This window comes from Geotrypetes seraphini, chromosome 16, assembly GCF_902459505.1.
Source record: "Geotrypetes seraphini chromosome 16, aGeoSer1.1, whole genome shotgun sequence".
Taxonomy (NCBI): Eukaryota; Metazoa; Chordata; class Amphibia; order Gymnophiona; family Dermophiidae; genus Geotrypetes; species Geotrypetes seraphini.
In genome coordinates, this window is record NC_047099.1 from 409,596 (window position 1) to 433,018 (window position 23,423).

At 46.3% G+C, this 23,423-nt stretch overlaps 1 protein-coding gene across 4 annotated transcripts in view; it reads right to left on the reverse strand.

Annotated features, from left to right (window-relative positions):
- The window catches only part of CHD4 (chromodomain helicase DNA binding protein 4), a 112,823-nt gene extending 89,667 nt beyond the window's left edge, over positions 1-23,156 (reverse strand). For 3 of the 4 annotated variants that reach the window (XM_033924119.1, XM_033924117.1, XM_033924120.1), the window contains exons 1-8: positions 23,042-23,156; positions 21,913-22,126; positions 7,321-7,442; positions 6,650-6,850; positions 6,334-6,452; positions 5,986-6,227; positions 5,167-5,291; positions 4,006-4,141 (exon numbers count right to left, since the gene is read on the reverse strand). In XM_033924119.1, coding sequence (XP_033780010.1) covers positions 4,006-4,141; positions 5,167-5,291; positions 5,986-6,227; positions 6,334-6,452; positions 6,650-6,850; positions 7,321-7,442; positions 21,913-22,012 — 1,045 coding nt within the window. In that variant the 5' untranslated portion in view covers positions 22,013-22,126; positions 23,042-23,156. Of the gene's footprint in view, positions 1-4,005; positions 4,142-5,166; positions 5,292-5,985; positions 6,228-6,333; positions 6,453-6,649; positions 6,851-7,320; positions 7,443-21,912; positions 22,127-22,316; positions 22,753-23,041 lie in introns of those variants that run through there. The other variant, XM_033924118.1, reaches the window with a different exon arrangement.
- Between the last annotated feature and the right edge of the window lie 267 nt (positions 23,157-23,423).

The window sequence follows — 23,423 nt, forward strand, 5'->3', positions numbered from 1 at the left end:
ATTTTAACAATTTTGTTAGATTCTAGATCAGGGGTGTCCAACCTGCAGCCCGAGGGCCGCATGCGGCTCAATGAAGTATTTTATGTGGCCCTGGTCGAGGGCGATGCAGTGTTTTACTCTGCTGTCCCTGGGTGTTTACCCTCTTGCCGACTCCCTCCTCTGTCTTGCTGCGTTTGCGCAGCCCCAGAAACATTTTTTTCCACCAATGCGGCCCAGGGAAGCCAAAAGGTTGGACACCCCTGTTCTAGATTTGGCCTTAGGGTGGGGTGGAGGGTGAGGGAAATCAGATATAGTTATGCCCATCTTCCAAGAGCTGTGTGTTCTTGAGATTAAGAGGTACCATGTGGCCACAGCTCACACTACTGCTGAGGATTGAAAGCAGACTCTTTTGGAGGATGATCCAGAGGGATGGTGACAAAATGAAGAGCGTACCCCTCCCAAATAATGTTTAGAACCCAGAGGTCTGAGGTTATGGTGATAAAAGAGTTGAAGTCTACCTCCGATTGGTTGAGGCAGAGATTGGGACAGAGGAATATTGACTATGCACACTAGAAGCCCATCAAAAAAACTGAGGTGCAAAAGAACATAAGAACAGCTTTACTGGGTCATACCAATGGTCCATCAAGCCCATCTCACGGTGGCCAATCCAGGTTAAAACCCAAAGAGTTGCAACATTCCATGCTACCAATCCAGGGCAAGTAGAGGCTTCCCCCATGATGCAGTTGTTTGAGATTTCTGAGGGCGTTGTTTTTGGTTTTTCTGCTGCATTCTAGGAGGAGCAGATGGTTTTGATGAAAAATGCCTTTGGTAAGAAGAAGAAGATGGCGGCGGCTTAAAAGATTTATTAGTGGATGGTTTAGGCATCCCAATGCTTTTCAGGATCAGCGAGCTTTTGAGTAGCATATTCAATAGAGACCCCGAAAAGCTCATCTCCCAAGCAGGGAATATTAGCCAGTCTGTCTTGAAGGTTGATGGCCATATCTGCAACTCTAAATGTCTCATTGCTACTGACATTGAGGCTCTAGAAGTCAATTTAAAAAGCATCATAAGCAGATCTGACCATGTACTTCCGTAGCTGGGTAAGGGTGCAAATGAAATGTTGAAAATCCTTCAGGTGTTAAGAAAGAATCTCTCTCTCTCTCAAAAGCAGGAAACTTCTTGAGAAAATGTTTCATATAACAAGAAAAATAGAAATTGTAATTGAGGACTCTGTTCGCCAACAAAGAATTCTAGTAGAGGCGACGCCCAAATTTGTCCACAGTGCGATCTTCTCGTCCCGGTGTATGCATCTAAGGTGTATGCATTGAGGCATACACCTTAGATGGAGTACACTTTTTCAAAGTTGACTCAACTACCAAGGATTGGTGCTGAAGCTGTGGTCTGTCAAACCCTGGAGAAGAGGTGATCTTATTGAATTTGTTTTTGCATCGCGGTTCATGCAGGGCTTCTACACATTGGTACTTTTGGATTGTTTAGCTTTTCCACGTATTTTCCACCAAAGGGCAAGCAGGGACCCTGAGGAAGACTCTTGTCAAAACACAGACCGTGTTGGGTCCAACGCTCCCAGCGAACTAGGTCCTTAAGGTTTTTATGTGGATTGCTATACTGACTTTTATATATATATATATATTAATAATAAAGTCCATTTCAGGAACATCGTCTCTCCAAAGTATTTTTTTTGTTTTTTCTTGGACTCTATATTCTTTGTGGATCGTCCAGGGTTAATGTCTTTGTTTTCCTTATATAAAGAGTCCAATTTTCTGGGAGCTATAGCGATGGGTTAGAGTCGTCTCCCAATTCTTATGAAGAGTTTCTTTAAGTATACCATGCAATGGTAATCGAAGAAGCTTCTTAGGAAGCTGTTCAAAGTCCAAAGTCTCCAGAAATTCAGCACTAAAGGCAGAATCAGCTTCAAGTTTGATGGACATGTCCTTGCCTAGTTGACAAATAAATCTAGTGAATGAAAGTCTCTCAATAGGTGATTTCGCCTGGAAGGAGAGCTGTGTGGAGAGTGTTCCAAGAGAGTGTCGTAAGCTTCAATAGAAGAGTCAGATAAAAGAACATCCGAGTCAAATTTTAAATCAGAATCAAACACTGGTTTGGGCGATGAAGAGCATCGAGATTGATGCTTGCGGGAAGACACTATTAATCCGATATCGAAGAGGAATACTTCGAAGCTCTCTTGCGCTTAGAAGCTCACGTAGGAGAACGAGGTTTTCTCTTGAAAGAACACTTGCCAGACTTAGAATGTCGAGAAGATGATGATCGATGATGCCTTGATGAACTAGAATGATGCCTCGATGGAGAACGAGATCGGTGAGATGATCGATGGTGAGGCGTTGAATTGTGATTATGATGCACCGGAGAGCTAGTGTCAGTACTGCAAGACCTCATTACTGTATGCTCCAGCTGAACCAATACCGAGAGAGTCGATACATATCCCCGAATTCTAGACTTTAGTTTAGAGCGAAAGGAAAGCACCGGTACCTGTGGCTTAGTTGCCGGTACCATCAGTGCCACGGCTTGCCTCGGAGAGGGTGATCATGACAGGAATGCACCACTCGATACAGGTGAGGCAAGTCACAATGGAGGCTTTCATTTGACCGGCATCAAGGGACTCGATGCATCAGTGATCTGCGACGTCATTTGAGAAGCGGGTGGCTTTTTAGCTGGCTTAACAGAAGCAGCGATGTCCTCCGATACCGGTGTTGATGTCGACACCTTCGATGTCAATGGTGGTATTGAATAACTTCTCTTGCTGAAGTTTGCGCCTCTTGAAAGATTGTTTTTGAAGAGAAGAAAAATTCGTATAAGAGTTGACACGGTATTTTGGGCCAAGACACTGCAAACACCAAGAGTGGGGATTCAAGTAGAATTGGCCGTTGACACCTGCCGCACTTCTTAAAACTGGTTAGCAGATGGGACATTGACGAGAAAACTTCCTCAGCTAAATTAAACTCAATGGCCGAGGTAGAAGAACGAGGCCCGCTGGCCGAACGCTCGCAAGGCGAAAACATTTTTCCTCTCTCTCTCTATTTTTTTTTTTTTTTTAAACAACAGCTTTAAAGAAAAAAAATGGAAGAAAATAAAGACTAAATAAGAAACAAATGCGGGAAGGCAAAAGGCAGAAAAATTTTAACAACATTCAAAAACACATGTCTTCTTAGCTTCGTGGAAAACTAAAAACTGAGGAGCCGTGCGCCTACATCAGGCGGGAAGGCACTCGCACGTGCGCAGTGCAGGCAGTTCATGAACCTTCTTAAGTTCTTAAAGTGGCAATACACTTTTAAACCTGTCCGTACCGGGGCTCTATGGATGACGGCACCCACTTGCTGCCTGCTTGTCCTAGGATAAAAAGCTGTTGAAGTTCATAGAGGAGGCGTACAGGGAGGCCATGGAAAAATCACCAGCAACAGTGGAACTGCCGAGATACACCTACAGAGAGTGTGGACCACCTGACGGACAACAGCATGGAGGAAAGGAAGGGAGCACAACTCACCCTTGCTACCACCAATTAAGCAGCCAAGGATGGAGAGGAAGGGGGGCTATCAACCTGCCTCCTCCAGATATCCTCCAAGGGGCAAATGCCCTCTATTCCAATTTGCCTGTCTAAGCTTGACTGGGTGACCAGTTCTCCACCTGAGCCCAGCAGCTACACAAGATGCTCATTACTGTCTTGCATATAGCTCCTAGATCTCTTTCTTCTTCTACTTGCTCTGGACTGGTCTACTTGGCACAAAAAGGAAGACATTCATTTCTTCTATTTACCTGCATCCCTGAAAGAGAAGGGAAACAAAACCAAAGCTCAGGCCGTCAAGGCATTGCTATATTCACAGTGTCACAAAAGACTTAAAGGAACCAGAAAAATTCCTCATCTGGATAGAGGACGTGAACAGACACACAAGAACCTTCAGAGTAAGAGGAATGCAGAGGCAAGAGCTCTGCTCTTTTCTTTTATCAGTCAAAAGGAAGGGAGAAAGCGCCAATGAAGCTCCACTGCATTACCTTTCTTCTTCCTCTTGCTAGCCTTCAACCTTTTCCGGCTGCGACTGCTGCGGCTGGTGGAGCCATCCGAAACAGAGTAGCTGTTCATGCTACCATCATCAAAGTCAGACTCTCCTTCCAGGTCCTCCTCTTCACTCTGTAGAGAGAGTAAAGATATAACACAAGGACCTTCCCTATATACCATGCCCTTTAGGTTATTATCCTTGTTCTATACAATGAGAGGAGTCGAACTTGAGATGGGACCGTCTCTCCATATACTACTCCAAACTTCATTTGAACGGCCACAAAGGATATCTCAAAATTACCACGAAACCTTGCTGGGGTACTCACCCAGCCCCCAGAGAAAAGGACCATCATGTACTGTCCGTTTCATAATTTCAGATGATGGGGGAAGGAGGCAACAAAGTTCCCAGATATATGGTAGATAACCCTTTCCCCAGCACCTGTACCCTGGAAATAATGTAGGGGGTGGCACCCATTCTCTCACTCCCAACCCCAAGTACATTCACTTCTCCCTTTTCCTTTGCTCTCACTCCTCCCAACCCCCCACTGCCTGCATACCTACATTAGTCTCAGTTATGAAGGTACATAGGCTATGACAGATGCATGCCAGAGCTGAAATGCAATCATGGGCAAATGAAACAGTTCAACTGAGTCACTTTTGGCAAACTGAGTAATTCCAGGCCCAGAGCATCAGCTCTTTCTGATCTTGTTGCTCTTTTACCTTATTCCTGCAGCCACTTTCCCAGCAGAGGGAATAAGGAGCAAGAAAAAGAGCATCTGAGCACCAGGACAATTTAGTGAGGAGGGAGTAGAGAGGGAAGGACAGCCGAGACCGAGGTTAGGCTGCTCACAGTCCGCTAGATGTATTCTAAACTGCTGAAAGGAGAGGTGAGATGGAGCATATGTGCAAAATAAGTGTTAGCAACTAGCAGGTAAAGCATGAAGTGCATCCAGCCAGTATGTCAGTTGGTGGATTCCTATGCTACTAAGTGTAGGGGAGAGAATATTGTCAGAAGACTTCTATACTACTCCCAAAACCAGAAGGGAGGAGAGGATGTGCAGATAGAGGGCCACCTCCTCACCCACATGTATACCACTCCACCCAGTAGCTTGACTACTGAAACCGGTGTTCTTTGTCCCCAAGACCCAGCTCCTCACCGAGGATCTTTTGCGTTTGGATCCAAAGCCCCCAAGTTTTATTTTCAGGGGTGCCACCTTCTTTGTTTTGGTTTTCTTGGCATCTGGAACTCGTGGGATCTTTGGTTTCCTCCTGGCATTGGGTCCTAAAATATGAGTAGAATGAAGTGTGACGTTAACCTTGTCTTGCAACATATTCACAGAAAAGGACCTCATAAAACAGTCCAATCAATCAACCAATGCAAGCTTTAAAAATCTCCTACACAACACCCTGACAGTCAGGATGAAGCAGAAAACCGGGGAATTCAGGGTTCAAATTCCACTTCTCTCATTGATGCTCCCTGCAAACTTGAGCAAGTCATTTAATCCTCCACTGCCTCAAGCATAAATTTAAGCCCTCTAGAGAAGTGAGCTACCTACCGTTCTTTTTGCAATTGTTTATTTATTGAAAGTGAAGCACATCACACAAAAAAGCTAAAGACGACAAACAAACCACAAGTCTTCTACCTACCGTTCTTAAATGTAAAATCACCTTGAGCTCAGATTTGGAAAGGTGATTAAATCTACAATAAAGAAATCCTAAATCCCAAACATCAAAGTAGGCAAAGAAAACAGAAGTGTCAGTCAGAACTAATGGAGACCACTTTGAGACATATGCATGACCCACAATCTGAAAGTCTGCAGATCTGGGGGTGGGAGAAGGCAACTATCAAGCCAAACCCTAGCTCACTTCAACACATCCTGAAAACCAGGAGTACAGCACAAACAATGATCTAATAAGCTGACTTTCTTTTGGAAAGTAGGCTAGTACCAAATCAGAAGAAAGACCCCTTGCCTCACCTTTCCCTTCTTTCGTCTTGGCTTTACGAAGAGGAACATCTGCTGGGGGCAAGGGCACAACCACCTCCGAGTTTGCCACCATGCTCTCCACTACGGCAACGGCAGCTGCAGCAGCTGCTGCCACTGATGCACCCGAGCTGCCTTTGAAAGGATTGTTGGTGCTGAACTCCCTCCATTTGGCCCCTAGCACCATCATCATTTTCGACACTGCAATTTTGGGATTCTTGGCAGCAATCAGGGGTCTGTGAGATAGGCAAGAGATATGTCATGCAGGCACACGTGAGCCAAAAGTTCTTATTTCCAGATGAAGGGTTTTAGATAAAGTATAATGGGGAGAGCACCTCTCACCTCACAAACTGACTGAAGGCCTTGTAGTTGGTGAGCGTACGATAGTCTTCCTCAGTGAAAGTGTGATCAATGTCTGCCATGCCCCAGTCCTCTAGCAGCTGTCCTGAAGATTTGGGCTCCTACATGAGAGAAAAGAGGACCCCCCCACCCAGTCAAGGTCATCAGAACATAGTAAGAAAGTCACAAGTTCCTGGAAGAATGCAAGATCAAATACAGCTTTTATAAGGCATTGTCTTAGTTTATTCTTAAATATATTTTTGGCTTCGACCTTCATTAAAATGAAGTATAATAAAATATGGTGGATTCTGAGAGATACCTTGGAATCTTCCTCCTCCTCTTCCTCTTCCTCCTCCTCTTTGCGCTTAGATTTGCTTTTCTTCTCTTTCTTCTGTCCTGGTTTCTTCTTCTTCTTCTTGCCTGGAGTATAATCACTGCCTTCACTGTCAGACCGCAGAACTGGTGCCTCCTCTTCCTCTTCCCCAAAATCATTACCTTCTCCAGAGCTATCACCAAGATCCTGGTAAAGAGAATGGTCCCAATATCATCAGTACTGAAACATTTAGGAAAATAGGTCACCCATGGATTTTATAAACATTCGTAATAGAAATGCAAGTGTGGCTGAAATTACACAAAATAATTGCTCTCTCTACATAACATATACTGCTACTGAATGTCTACAAGTCCCTCCTCAAAGCTCTACCTCACATTGCAACTTACTGCCAGTGGGAGGCGGTTTCTGTAACCTCAAAATCCCATCCCCTCGCTCTAGTCGTGAACCTCAACCTCCCTCTCACAGGGAGTCCCTGGGATCCCAGTATCATATGCTCCTTACCCCACTTCTACAGCAGCAGGGAGCTTTAATTCCTCCATTTCCATTCCATCCGTGAAACCCAAATCTTTCTTCTCCTACACTAACTCCAAGAACACCTGGCCTTCCCTCCACCAATGGAGAGCCGTGCTTCTCGCCCGGGCTAGCACAGCATTTACCTCCTTTTTCTGCCGTTTGGGTTTTAGTATTTTGGGCTCTCGCAGTTTCTTTGCCTTCTTCTTTTTCTTCAGTTTTGGTGTTTCTTCCTCAGAAAGCTCCTCATCCAAATCTTCATTGTGTTCTAAGACAGAGAAAAGGTAAAACAATGGATGTTAAAATATCAATGGTCCATCTACCCAGTATCTTGTTTCCACAGTGGCTAAACCACACCACAAGTACCTGGCATGGTTAGTAGTCAGAAGGTCTTTAGATCAATCAGAGTTGGCTCTTTTCCCTGATTAAAGGCGACTCCTAGTGGTGACATTTAGGTTTTTGTTTGTGCAGGATTTCAAGGCCTATTCAAGCAATGAGGACATACAACAATAGGGGAAAAATCCTTGAGTACATGTGAAAGAAGACTGGGGGCATTAAATCGCAGTCTTGGGTCTAGATGAGCTGGAGGACCTAAAGAGAAGGAAGAACTCAGATCAAAGTCTCCCATAAAATGTAATTTTTCTGCAGAGCTGAAGGATTATGCAGTTTGGTACAGCAACAATTACGGGGATGAGATGGAATAGTGACACTGGTTTTAGCATTGGACCTCTACCCAAAGTGGTATAGAACTAAAGATGACTTATCTCATCTGGACAGACTGGATTGATCACTATGTCTTTATGTCATCATTAACTGTCTTGAGACGTGAACTACAGTAGTACCTTGGATTACGAGTATAATCCGTTCCAGGAGCATGCTCGTAATCCAAAATGCTTGTTTATCAAAGAGAGTTTCCCCATAGGAAATAATGGAAACTCGCTTTGATGCATTCCCCCCCCCCAAGACCCGGCATTGCTCCCCTCGAAGGCCCCCCCCTGCGATCAGGCACCCCCCATACGATCCGGCACCCCCCTGCCTCGAACCGGCACCCCTCCGCCACGATCCGACCCCTCCCGACACGATCCGACCCCCCCCCTGACACGACCACCAGAGGGCATCCGCTAAAAATAAGGGGAGGGAAATTTAGTGGTGATTCCAGGAAATACTTCTTCACAGGAAGGGTGGTCGATCATTGGAACAGTCTACCTCTGCAGGTGATTGAGGCCAGCAGCGTGTCAGATTTTAAGAGAAAATGGGACATTCACGTGGGATCTCTAAGGGAGTAAAGTCAGGGGGTGGGTCATTAGAGTGAGCAGACTTGATGGGCTGTAGCCCTTTTCTGCCGTCATATTCTATGTTTCTATGATCCGACATCCCCCCCGACACAATTGGGTACAACGTGAACTCGCAGGCCTTGAGCATGCTCAGATGCTCAAGGCCCAGCAGACGAGGAGGCCGATCTTCAAGAGTGCCTAGATGAGGGTAAGAAGCGGCAGGGGGGTGCCCAATCATGGCGGGGGGGGTCGGATTGTGGCGGGGGGGGGGAGGTGCCGGTTCGAGGCAGAGGGGGTGCCGGATCGCGGAGGGGGGGGGGGTGCTCGTAAATCGAGCCATGCTCGGTTTCCGAGGCACCGATTTTGCAAATGTTTTGCTCGTCTTGCAAAACACTCGCAAACCGGTGCACTCATAAACCGAGGTACCACTGTATTATCTTTAAGTGTTAAGTCACCTTGAGGTCAGATTTGGGAGGTGAACATTTCTAGCCTACCAGTGTTTCATTTACTAGCATTTGTGCTTTAACATCCAGCAACAAAACCATGCCACATTGCCAAGAACATCCCATTTCTCTATGCTGAACTTTGAACCTGTATTTAATTAACTATATGTAAACACATTATTATACCTTCAATCAATGTAAATGTAAAACCCCTTATCTTGTATAAAACATATATAGAAGATGACAGCAGATAAAGACCTGAATGGTCTATCTAGTCTGCCCAACCTGATTCAATTTAATTTTTGTTCTTCTTAGCTATTTCTGGGCAAGAATCCAAAGCTCTGCCCGGTACTGTGCTTGGGTTCCAACTGCTGAAGTCTCCGTCAAAGCTCACGCCAGTCCATCTACATCCTCCCAGCCACTGAAGCCCTCTCCAGCCCATCCTTCCCCAAATGGCCATATACAGACACAGACCGTACAAGTCTGCCCAGTACTGGCCTTACTACTATTTTCTGATTCTAGATCCTCTGTGTTCATCCAACGCTTCTTTGAACTCTGTCACCGTTTTCCTCTCCACAACCATTCCACCAGGAGCGCATTCCAGGCATCTACCACCCTCTCTGTAAAGTAGAATTTCCTTACATTGCCTTTGAATCTACCACCCCTCAACCTCAAATTATGTCCTCTGGTTTTATCATTTTCCTTTCTCTGGAAAAGATTTTGTTCTACGTTAATACCTTTCAAGTATTTGAATGTCTGAATCATATCTCCCCTGTCCCCTGAGACTCTATGCTGTAAAAAAAACTATGTAATCCACTTGATTTTACAAATCAAATCTTGAAAATGTAATTCCCCATAATTTGTATGGGCCTCTTTGTTTGTAAATTGCCTAGAACCTGTGCTTTATAAGAGCGATACAGAAATTCAGATTAGATTTAGAGCCATAACCCAAATCTTGCATACCATCCATAGAAGAAAGCGTATTCCTTACCCAAAATACCTTATGCAATCAAAACAAGATTGATGTGCTCAGAGTCCAACCACACATATGGGCCCCCTCCCTTCCCAGAGCTTGGCTTCATTTTCTTGGTTTGTGGAAAGAGCAGTGAGATGAATGGCATAGAAATCGCTGACCTGTGGCTCTCCCTTCATCTCCAAACCTGCACCTCCCGACACACTTCCTAACAAAAATCCAGAAAGCAGGAACAATGATAGAGGAAGCGCCAGCACACCAGTGCCCCCCCCCCCTTGTTTACTCCAGAAACATAAAACACATGTACAGGGAACTGCAAAGAGGAAGAAGAGCAGAAAACACGCAGCAACTGACAAACTATAACGAACCAAAAACAAAACGGTCTTATGTACATACAGAAAGAAAAGCTGCCAGATGTGCAGTGAACAGGAGCAGCATGGGGTAAGGGGAGGGAGGAGGGAGTGCAGGCGGGGAGGTGGCAGGATTGGTGAGGGCTGACATCCATTTCCTTTACTGTGACCAAACTCGACAGTAACTCCCCCCTCCCCCCATAGGGCACAGAGCAAAGAGAAAATGGCTTCTGATTGGAGCCAACCCATGCTAGCCACAACATTCCCAGAGAGATTCAGTCACCGGACTTTCCCCTGCTATCCCCCAGGGCAAAAAGAAAATAACCTTTGATTAAAGGTCCAGAAGGAACCCCAACAAGATTCAGAGTAATTTGCACCCTGCAGATAATATTTACAGTCAAATTCTCTCCTGTTGCCTCAGCAAGGATCTTACTCCCAAATAAACAAGCAGGATCCACAGATTACTGCCTAAGGTCTTTCAACTCTTCACTTGCAATCTACAATCCAAGTACAGGCTCCACACTCCCAATTACAAGTCCTCTCCCTTCAAAAACAGGGAACGCAACTTGCAAGGTACATATAAACCTCAAACAGACTACAGCGCAAACAATCCTTTCACAATACCTAAGCATATGCATATAACACAAAACCGCCTTTCTTCCCCCTTATTCCATAATAAATCCCTGGGGGAACAAAAGGCACCCCTTATACATCCGACGCGGACATAACATAACACTTTAATTTTATTCCATAAAACCTTTCAGTTCCAGGAGGATAACTGCACAAACACAGAATCGTAATCAATATAACAAAGCATACTCCCTCACAATCCATCCTCTCCCTTGTTCACCGATCAGCTAAGAGAGCTGAGAAGAGCCAAAAGAAAATGGTGCAATACAAACAAGCCATCCTTGAAGCGAATAAGAAAAGGCAAGCGAGATGTCATAAAACAACCTATCAAAACATTTATTAATATAAAAAAGTCCCAGTATGTTTACGTGACTGGACAATAAAGCGAAGATCCAGACTACAATCCCAGTTTCGGCTGTCTGGAATGCCTTCTTCAGGGGACAAACAAGTAAACTGAAATACATCCTTGAAGCAAAACAGACTTACTCCCAGCAACTACTAAAGTCTCCAAACAGATCAAGAAATCTATTTACACTGACAAAGATTTTTCACCTCATTCCAAGGAAACGATCAACTCCTAAACATCAACCTGGACAACGAGACACTCTCTGCCTTCTTTGCAGACAAAAAAACAATAAAATACACGCCAACCTAGACTCCTCCACCCAACACACTCTTTTCAACCTTACATCGACCCCCTCCCCACCAAAACACTACCAACAATAACAGAAACCCTAACCAGCTTCAATACCATCTCCCACGAAGAACTCAACAGAACTGCAGACACAATCCAGCCCTAAAACTCCATCTTGGACCCCTGCCCATCGCATCTCCTAATGTCAAAGACTCCTTTATAAACTCTATCCTTCCATTCATCAATACCTCGCTACAAACAGGACAAGTGCCCAAAAGCTGGAAATCAGCAATCATAAGGTTGATCCTCAAAAAACAATCCCTTGACCCAAACACACCAACCAACTTCAGGCCTGTCTCCAACCTGCCTTACATATCTAAGATACAGGAAACGGCAGCACTAACCCAGCTACAAAACATTCATCGACAAACGGGAGGCCCTTTCCACATTCCAGTCAGGCTTCAGAAAACACCACAGCACTGAAACTGTCTTACTTGACATCACAGACAACTGCTGGATAAAGGAAATAGACATTCTACTTGTCTTGCTTGACCTGAGTGCAGCTTTTGATACCATCGATCACTCTATCCTCCTCGCAGAAATCGGTATCCGTGATACAGTATTACACTGGTTCCAATCCTTTCTGAGCTAAAGATTACTACAGTACTCGGCACTAATCTATCTAAACTGAAACAAATCAAATATGGAGAACCACAGGGGGCCTTATTATCCCCTCTTTTTTTCAATCTCTACATCAAAGCAGCCCAAGAATACCAAATCAAAATCCACTTCTTCGCTGACTTTCAACTATACCTACCACTAGGAGCAATTCACGACACCCAGACCACAACCTTCACAACTGCTTATCCGAAATTAAACACACAAACTTCAACTGAACGCGTCCAATACTGAACTCGTATAGATTAGGAAAGAAAAATGCTCCTACACTTGCCCTTCCCTACCTGGAAATCAACTACCTTGATGGCAAAAGACGAAGTACGGAGTCTAGGAATTACTCTCGACTCAAACCTATCACTCTCCAAACATCTCACAAGTAGTCTCTTCATCCTTCCACTACCTCCGCCAGCTCCAAAAGAAACTATTTCATAGAACAAGACTTCACCCAACTCCTCTATGCCTTTTGTCCTTACATGCCTGGATAACTGCAATGCTTTATTCAACGGTCTTACAGCAAAAAAACACCAAACGACTACAGCAAGTTCAAAATATAGCAATAAGACTACTAAAAAACCTACAAGCCCATGACCCAGTCTCTCCAGCATTGATATCGGCCCACTGGCTGCCCATAACCAAATACTGCATTTTCTAAGGCCTAGTGTTGGCATATAATCTCTCTACAAGACACTCAGATACTTCCTCTCTACATCCCAAAGAGAATGCTATACTCCCAAAATGAAATACACCTACATATACCATCAGGTCACTCCCTCCAACTCCAGACAGTCTGGAAACAATCCTACACCCATTTCTTACCAAACCTCTGGAACAGCCTACCTCCTCATATCAGAGCCCTTAAAGGATTTAACTTTAGAAAAGCTATAAAAACCTACCTTTTTTCCTAGTCACTCCCTCAACCCATCACCAGTATTAGTAAGTAATCCTACGACGATATACTGCAAGACAGTATATGTAAACCCTATATTGTAACACTGTGAATGTAAACTGAGATAGATAAGATAGACAAATGAAATATCAACCAACCATCATTACTTCCCAAGAAATTTTTGGAAGTAAGTCTTCAGTAACTTTCTAAAATGAAAATAGGAATCAGAGATAAGCATTAATGGGCCAAACTCAGATTCCCAGCTAGTGGTCTGATAAAGAAATCATCCATGATGTGTCTTGTAAACACAGCCTTTGGACAAGGGAAATGTAAAAAAGACCAAATTACACTGTGAACATACAGGAGTAAAAATAAACAAATAAAATGATCCACTAGATATTTCAGTTGCAAACCATACAACACTTTGTAGCAAAAACAACTGCTCAGTGCTACCCAAATTAAAAATTAAATGAACAGCTGTGTTCTGAATCAGAGTAAGCCTTTGAAAATGTTTCTTACAGCCCACTAGAAAGACTACCGTATTTTCACGCATATAACGCGCGCGTTATACGCGTTTTTACCTACCGCGCATACCCCTCGCGCGTTATATGCGTGAGCGCGGTATACAAAAGTTTTAAAACATAGTTCCCACCCCGCCCGACGCCCGATTCACCCTCCCAGCAGGACCACTCGCACCCCCCCCCCCGAACGACCACTCGCACGCGCTCCCACCCGCACCCGCATCCACGATCGGAGCAAGAGGGAGCCCAAGCCCTCTTGCCCGGCCGACTCCCCGACGTCCGATACATCCCCCCCCCGGCAGGACCACTCGCACCCCCACCCCGAACGACCGCTCGCACGCGCTCCCACCCGCACCCGCATCCACGATCGGAGCAAGAGGGAGCCCAAGCCCTCTTGCCCGGCCGACCCCCCGACGTCCGATACATCCCCCCCCCCCCGGCAGGACCACTCGCACCCCCACCCCGAAGGACCGCCGACTTCCCGACAATATCGGGCCAGAAGGGAGCCCAAACCCTCCTGGCCACGGCGACCCCCTAACCCCACCCCGCACTACATTACGGGCAGGAGGGATCCCAGGCCCTCCTGCCCTCGACGCAAACCCCCCTCCCCCCCAACGACCGTCCCCCCCCAAGAACCTCCGACCGCCCCCCAGCCGACCCGCGATCCCCCTGGCGACCCCCACGACCCCCCCACCCCCCTTCCCCGTACCTTTGGTAGTTGGCCGGACAGACGGGAGCCAAACCCGCCTGTCCGGCAGGCAGCCAACGAAGGAATGAGGCCGGATTGGCCCATCCATCCTAAAGCTCCGCCTACTGGTGGGGCCTAAGGCGCGTGGGCCAATCAGAATAGGCCCTGGAGCCTTAGGTCCCACCTGGGGGCGCGGCCTGAGGCACATGGGCCCAACCCGACCATGTGCCTCAGGCCGCGCCCCCAGGTGGGACCTAAGGCTCCAGGGCCTATTCTGATTGGCCCACGCGCCTTAGGCCCCACCAGTAGGCGGAGCTTTAGGATGGATGGGCCAATCCGGCCTCATTCCTTCGTTGGCTGCCTGCCGGACAGGCGGGTTTGGCTCCCGTCTGTCCGGCCAACTACCAAAGGTACGGGGAAGGGGGGTGGGGGGGTCGTGGGGGTCGCCAGGGGGGTCGCGGGTCGGCTGGGGGGGCGGTCGGAGGTTCTTGGGGGGGGGGCGGTCGTTGGGGGGGAGGGGGGTTTGCGTCGAGGGCAGGAGGGCCTGGGATCCCTCCTGCCCGTAATGTAGTGCGGGGTGGGGTTAGGGGGTCGCCGTGGCCAGGAGGGTTTGGGCTCCCTTCTGGCCCAACTACCAAAGGTACGGGGAAGGGGGTGGGGGGGTCGTGGGGGTCGCCAGGGTGGTCGCGGGTCGGCTGGGGGGGCGGTCGTTGGGGGGAGGGGGGTTTGCGTCGAGGGCAGGAGGGCCTGGGATCCCTCCTGCCCGTAATTTAGTGCGGGGTGGGGTTAGGGGGTCGCCGTGGCCAGGAGGATTTGGGCTCCCTCCTGGCCCGATATTGTTGGGGAATCGGCGGTCCTTCGGGGGGAGGGATGTATCGGACGTCGGGGGGGGGGCATCAGGCTTTCAGGATGGGGACAGACCTTCAAGGGGGGACAGTGCACGGAAGTCAGGGGGGGTGAACGGAGAGTCGGGACAGCGCACGGAAAGTCAGGGCAGTGCACGGAAGTCAGGGGGGGGTGAACGGAGAGTCGGGACAGCGCACGGAAAGTCGGGGCAGTGCACGGAAGTCAGGGGGGGGTGAACGGAGAGTCGGGACAGCGCATGGAGAGGCGGGGCAGTGCACGGAAGTCAGGGGGGTGAACGGAGAGTCGGGCAGCATGCGCGGTATAATCGTGAGCGCGTTATACCAAAGTTTTTGTGCTTATCATCGTGATTTCTGCGCGCTATACACGTGTGCGCGTTTTATACGGGTGCGTGTTATTTGCGTGAAAATACGGTATACAGTATTACAATAGTCAAGTGCAGGTAATACTAAACTGATCTTTCAAAACAACTCCGAATGGAACATAATCAAATGAACTCAAAAAGATCATTAATAGTTTAAAATACGTGATATACCATCCTTCAAGTTTTCAGAGTGGTTTACGTGCATTACTTACATAAAACATCCCCAAAATTCACCCCTTTCAAATGGAGACAAATCTTGGTTGGGTAAGTTTAGATTAGTTGCAAAGAAAAATTTAGTTTTTTGAAGCTGAGTTTTAACTTAAAAGATAGCATCCAATTCTCGATCGTCGATATCACTGAAGCTATCTGATTGAAATTATTTGATGGTACCAAATCCAATGACAAGACAACCATAATGTCATCTGCACAACTGTCAATTTTGTTTCCAAGGAGGACAGATAAATATTAAAGAGAAATGGGGACAACAGTGAACCCTGCGGTACACCTCAGGTATTACCCCCAAGAATGAGAAAGACCAACACTTGATCGTATCTGGTAAGACCTGGAATGCAAAAAAATCTTGAACCCATTGATAGACTCTTACAGAATCAAGATAGCCAAGCAGTATGTTATGATCTACCAAGTCAAATGCGCTACTAAGATCAAATTGTAGAAGCAGAACATTCTGACCCTTGCTAAAATGTAACATCTGGCTATAAACTTTCAATAATCTTCACTCTTAAGGCTAGAATCACACAAATCACAATCAGGAAGCCTTAGGATACATTACTCACAGACCTCGGCCTTGCTAAAAAAAAAAAAAAGCCATGTAAGTGATCCAAAAGTGAAGCCAGAACGGTCTCGGTATTATACATTGGTCTGAAACCAGACTGAAGAATGCAAAAGGTTAAACCAACCCCAATAATCCAACAATTAGACATATAAAAACCCCCTCCATCAATTTAACAAAAAATGGTATTGAAGCTACGGGTCAAGCCAATTTCATCTACTGCTGAAAGAATCTTCAAACAACCCCCTTCGCCTCCAACAACTTTCACCCTCATGACCCGACTGACACGTATGCTTTTAAGTTTCTTGCCTTAACCTCCTCATTTGACCTCCAGCTGTGCTCCGCTACCCCCACTCACTGGAATGGCCACTGCCTTGGTCTTGTCTTTTTCTTCAACTTCTCTACCTCACTGCTCCCCATCTTTGATCATCTCATAACCTTTAAAATTACTCCTCCTCAGTCACGTCTAGTCACCTCCAACAGGTTTGAAAATCTTCAAGTCCTCCATCTGTCCATGTTCACAACCAGTGTTTCACCTCTCCTTGCCTCCACTATGTTATCCAAGTCTGTCCACGAGGTTTTCTCATCATACAACTCTTATCTCCTCTGCTCTGGACACCCTTGCTCCCCCTGTTCCCCGCTCTGTCAGGTGTATCAAACCTCAACCTTGGCTCACTCCCAGTATCCGTTACTTATGTTCCTGTACCCACTGTGCTGAGTGCCTTTGGCTCAAATCTCGCACACATGCTGACTTTCTTCACTTTAAATTTATGTTGACCTCCTTTAATTCTGCGCTTACAAGACTACTACCTCCAACTAACTCCCTTTCTTCCAACCCTTGTCGTGTCTTTGCCACACTGAATTCCCTCCTCAAAGCGCCCCCACCTCCGATCCCGCCTTCTCTTCACCCCCCAAGAATGTAATCTAGAATGGCTATGTTTTTAAATATGTACGTATACCGCCTAGATGGCTTGATAGGCGGTATATCAAAATAAAAATAAACTTGAAACTGTCCTCTCCTGGTTTGCTTCCTACCTCTCCCAAGGCACCTCTTCTGTTGCTACCCCGCTAGTGGTTGGCATATCCTAGGGTTCTGTCTTAGGACCTATTCCCTCGGTGCCCTGATCTCCTCCCATGGCTTCCAATATCACCTATATGCTGATGACTCCCAGATCTACCTTTCTACACCCAAAATTTCACCTAAAGTCAAAGAAAAAGTCTCTGCCTGTTTGGCTGACATTGCTGCTTGGATGTTTTGCCATCATTTGATGCTAAACATGTCCAAAACTGAGCTGCTCCTCTATCCTCCTAAACCCTCTTCTACATCTCGGTAAATAGTGACCTATTTTCTACACACATCCAACAAACTGCTAAGGCCTGTCGCTTCTACCTCTACACCACCACCAAAATTCGCCCCTTCCTCTCTGAGCACACAACTCAGTCCCCTGTCCACTCTCTTGTAACCTCACGCTTAGATTACTGCTTCTAACTACTTCTAACTGTTCTCCTGCAGTGCTGCCTCTCCTCCCTGATGCACGACTCATCTTCTACCAACCTCGCTACACACGTCACCCCTCTCCTTAAATCACTTGACTGGCTCCCTAACCGCCTTCGCATACAGTTCAAACTCCTATTGCTGACCTACAAGTGTGTTCATTCTGCTGCCCTTCAATATCTCTCCTTTCTTCTGTCTCCTTATATACCTCCAAGGGAACTATGTTCCTCAGATAAGCCGCTCTTAGCTGTACCCTTCTCCTCCATTGCCAATTCCAGACTTCGTTCCTTTCATCTATCTGCCCCCTATGCCTGGAATAAATTATCCGAGTTTATCCGCCAAGCCCCTTCCCTTCCCTTGTTTAAAAGCAGACTGAAATTGGGGTCGGGGAGGAGGGCGTGAGAAGGGCTGGCGAGTACAGAGGTGAGCTAGTCTTATCTATGGGGGGAAGGGATCCAGAAGAACAAACAATTGTTGATGACCATATTTGTTTTCTCTAATGTTGGTGGAGCTTGATTGTATGCTGCTTATTTTGTTGATGTTCTTGGCTAGGTATTTACCTTTGGTTGTCAATAAACACATTGTTTTCATTGTAAGGTTTTGGGGGGTGGGGAGGAGGATAATGGTTGATATTTTCCAAGGGCCATAAGAGCCCAGGTCCCTGGTGTGGTAGGTTATAGCTTTATGGTATTAGGAGTTCGTGGGGAATAAGAGGGAAGGGGTTAGTGGCATTCTCTGTATAAAAATGGTCTGTTATTGAGAAAGACATGGGGGAAGCCACTGCTTGCTCTGGATCGGTAGTATGGAATGTTGCTACTCCTTGGATTTTGGCCAGGTACTAGTGACCTGGATTGGCCACCATGAGGACGGGCTACTGGGCATGATGGATCACTGATCTGACCCAGTAAGGCTATTCTTATGTTCAATACATTACAACTGTTGCTTTATGGTTTCTTGCTATATTGAAAAGTGATTTTTGCAAAACTTTTTGGATGTTTTTCTATTACCATCAATAAAACTGTTTGTAATAAAAAAAGCAGACTGAAAATCCACCTTTTTGATATAGCCATCAATCCATAACCCTACACCCCACTGCCAGCTGATTAACCATTCCCCTTAACTGTATCCATGACATCTCGTTTGTTTGTCTTGTCTGTTTAGATTGAAAGCTCTTTCGAACAGAGTCTGTTGTCTTCTTTGTGACTCTGTAAAGCGCTGTGTACATCTGGTAGCACTATAGAAATAATTAATAGTTGTAGTGTCTATCTCAACTTCAGTCCGTGGAGGTGGTGGAGATGAAGATCATCTTGAACTCAGAACATAAGAATAGCCTTACTGGGTCAGACCAATGGTCCATCAAGGCCAGTAGCCCGTTCTCACAGTGGCCAATCCAGGTCCCTAGTACCTGGCCAAAACGCAAAGAGTAGCAACATTTCATGCTACCGATCCAGGGCAAGCAGAGGCTACCCCCATGTCTTAACAACAGACTATGGATTTTTCCTTCAGGAATTTGTTCAAACCTTTCTTAAAACCAGCTACGCTATCCGCTTATTCCACAACCTCTGTCAATGCGATCCAGAGCTTAACTATTCTCTGAGTGAAAAAATATTTCCTCCTATTGGTTTTAAAAGTATTTCCCTGCAATTTCATCGAGTGTCCCCAAGTCGTCAAAAATTCAATGAAATTGCAGGGAAATAAATACTTTTAAAACCAATAGGAGGAAATATTTTTTCACTCAGAGAATAGTTATAGGTTGTGGTAAAAGCGGATAGCGTAGCGGGTTTTAAGAAAGGTTTGGACAAATGTGGAATCTCTTAGGGAGAAGAGGAGAAAGTGGATAATATGGAAGAGCAGACTGGATGGGCCATTTGGCCTTTATCTGCCATAAAGTTTCTATGTTTTGCTCCACTGCCAATTTCAGACTTCGTTCTTTTCATCTCGCTGCCCCATATGCCTGAAAAAACTGAGTCCGTGGTTCACGTCCCTTCCCTAGTTCAAAGTAGACTGAAAACCCACCTTTTTGAGATAGCCTTCAAGTCTTGGCTTATTCCTTTCCCACATCCTGTTATTTTAATATGATGTATCCTTTTACCCTCTTCCCTTCTGTACCCAATATTGTCTTTTAATTGTTTTTAACAGTCCATGTAAGTTTCCCTTTTTTTAATATACAGTACTTTTGTAAAACTTTTTTGAAAACTGCTTGGAAATTAAAATAGGCAGTATATCAAATGTAATAAATTTGATCTTAACCCTACTCCTTGCTGCCCTCTGCTCACGAGCTCTATAAATAATTAATAGTATGAATTAAAATCATCACAAATACACAAAACTTACCAAGCAAACAAGATCAGACACACACACACAAAAAAAACAACCAAAAAGAACAGATAGCCGGCTGAAAGCCACATTAGTCCACTACATTGAAAACTTTTTTTTTTTTAAAAGCATTTAATTTTGTCTTAAAACATTGCAAAGAGCAGGAAGACTATACTGCTCCCCCGGTCATTCGCGGTCCCAGTCATTTGTAGTATTTTCCGACCACGAATGACCAGGCAGGAAAGGGCAGCTGAAGCGCCGGCGAATGAAGGAAATCATTCGCAGTATGCTCCAATTGCCTCTTTCTGTACTAAATTTGGGCCTCACCAATCAGGAGCTGCTTTGACATGCAGCTCCTGATTGGTGAGGCCCGACTTTAGTACAGGAAGAGGCGGTCGGAGCATATCGCGAGTGATTTCTCTCACTCACCGGCACTCCGGCTGCCCTCTCCTGTCTCCCCTGCTAAAAACAGTATTTGCGTTTTTTCAACGTTCACATGGGGTTCCTGGAATGGAACCCCTGCAAATATCGGGGGAGTACTGTATTCCACATAGCAGGGATCTTCAAAAAAACGTGCTCTCTAGTAGTAAGGCAGGCCTCTCTAGCTGGAGGTAGGGTTTCTTCTGCACAATCCTAGTAATAAGACCAGTTTAGAGGTTGAGATGATTTTGCACACGGCTTATGAGCAAGTTCACCCTGTCAAAGTACACTGAAAATAAGTCATTAATAGGTGCTCACATAAGTATGAGGGTGGTTTGAAAAGTTTGGTGAAAAAAGCAAGTTAAACAATGTTTATGTTTTTAAAGAACTGCACAATGTACGTTTTAGGATGTTTGACATATTCTGTGATTTTAGTATGTTGTAAAGTGGTTGTTTTATTTGAATTATGAATGTGAATATGTAACCTGCATAGAATATGGGTATCAATAAATAAAGTCTCCATCGAGGGCTATACACTTAGTCCAGTGAGTTTCCAGTTTTTTCATTCCATTGGAAAAATAGGTTGCGTCAAACTCTGCAAAATACTCATTGACAGCATCATCTCATGGAAATTTACCAAACATTTCAAACCACCCTCATATTACAAAATTTAGGAACATACCAACCCTCCCCCCTTTTATCAGGCTGTGCTAGAGGTTTTTAGCACAGGCTGGTGAGGTAAATGTTCCGATGCTCAAAGGAATTCTATGAGCGTTGGAGCATTTACCGCACCGGCTCACGCTAAAAACCTGTTGTAAGGCTTGATAAAAGGGGCCCTTATTTAAGCTCAGTGTACATCAATGTACATTTTTTCAAGAGAAAAATAACCGAGCTATACCCCCCATGATTTACAACCTTCATTAACAGTGTAATACTTGCTGAATAACAACCTAGACCCTGAACAGCTGTCACAGTGTACTGCTATTGCTACCAGTATAACCCCTGCTCTAAGACTATTTCAATTTCTTTTTTTTAATAGGAGCAGAAATCTGAAATAGTGCCTGACATGTCGAACACCCAGGCCTTCATTTCAGTTCAGAATCTCGACAGATGGGTGACTACTTGCAGTGAAATGATAGGAAGTGATAATTCCTACTTATCAACAAATCATATTGTCCACATGAAAAATCTTTGTTCTTAGCCTTGAAACCAATGGAAGAATGTCCTGGATCAAAACCTCTGCAATATTACCCTTACTTTTCATGATTTAATCAAGAAGTACTCCAGCAAAGAGCTTCACTTATCACACCATTTCCGTAACTGTTCCCCACATCTGAACAAAAAATAGGCATTTGGGCCTCAGTTAGGGAAGCAAGAAAAACAAAAGTGGTTAAATAAAGCTGTCTCCTCACCATGATGCTGCGGGATGCTGCTGTTCATTAACACCTCCATGTCATCATCCTCACTGATGGCAGAGCCCGGTGAGGGCGACCCTAAACCAGATGATGCCATCTGAGAAACAGCATTAAATCCGCAGGGTACAGAGTCTGTTCCTTCACTTCAGCACCTGACTGCTCCCACGCCACTTGTCTCTTGGGAGTGAAGTGGTTGAAATTCAGTGGTAGCCTGCAGTAGGTTCAAAGGGAAAGAAACAGTGGGTCAATGCTTGTTTCGATCAAGCTTGTTTTCCATCCAAGCAGGACAGCAAGACTGAAAAGGAGAAAAGAAGCAGAAAAATCATGGATGCAACTGATCCAATATCACAGAAACCCCCCAAAGCATACTCTGATATGTTTCTAAGGCATGCAATGCTAACTTTTTCATTCGCTGCACGGCTGGTGACACTTTTGCAGACCAAGTTTAAAGCCATGCGTGCTGCATCCAAGGCAAAGGGCTTAGGGGTCTCCCGGGGGAACCTGAGCCATTGGATGCACTAAAGAGAAACCAACTTGGGGGGAAGTTTCGAAGGGCAGCTTTTCAAAAGCAAATCTCGTCAACTGTCAGCCCTTTCCAAAGGCTTCTCCTCCACCTGGAGGTGGCCACATTCAGTCACTTCCTGTCCCCAAGGGGGGGGGATCTCTCCTTCCCCCCGAGGAGAGGCTGGTCCCGGCTATTGTGCGCTGCGATCCCTCCCCAGGGATGAAAGCGTTGCTTCTGGGAATCAGGCCTGGCTCGGCCCAGCCTCTCTCTCCAGTGCGTGTGCTCGGGGGGGGGGAGGGGGGAGGTTGCTATTTCCCCTCCCCCTCCGGATGGGAGGATCCTCACAGCGCTTCACCCCCCCTCCCCCCCCCCGGGATCGGCTTTGTCTAACCCGGGGGCGTCCAGGCCGCTCGCACGAGGTCTTTCCTCTGCCTCCCGGGGGGGGGGGGTGTCGGACTCTACCACTCTCTATGCCTCGGGGGGGGGGGGACGGACAAAGATTATCCAGAGCCCCCTCGCGACTGTACTTTCGATATAAGAGCAGGGAAAAGTACTCCCCCCCCCCGCCCCACCTCGGTATCCCGCGCTCCCCCTCCCCCCGGCCTCGGGGCCCTCCGGTACCTCAGTATCCCGCGGTCTCCGCCCCTCCGGTGCCTCAGCGTCCAGCTCGGTGTCTCGCCGCCGCCTGTCCCGCGCCAGGACCCGGCCGCAAACTCCGCCCCCCCGCTGCCCCCTCCCACCGAGAGCCGGCGTCTCCATAGCAACCAGGGCCATTGCCACAGAAACGCGAGAACCCGCCCGCCAGGCCTGCTGCTATCCCATAATAATACCTCCCTCGCCTAGCCGTGGCGCGCGCCCTGCCTCCGCCATCCCATAATACTCTCCTGACGCGCCAACGGCGCGCGCTCTGCTTCCTCCATCCCATAATACTCTCACACACATCACACCACCTGCATCCCATAATACTCTCACACATACGTTCACACACATGTGCTCTCTCCAA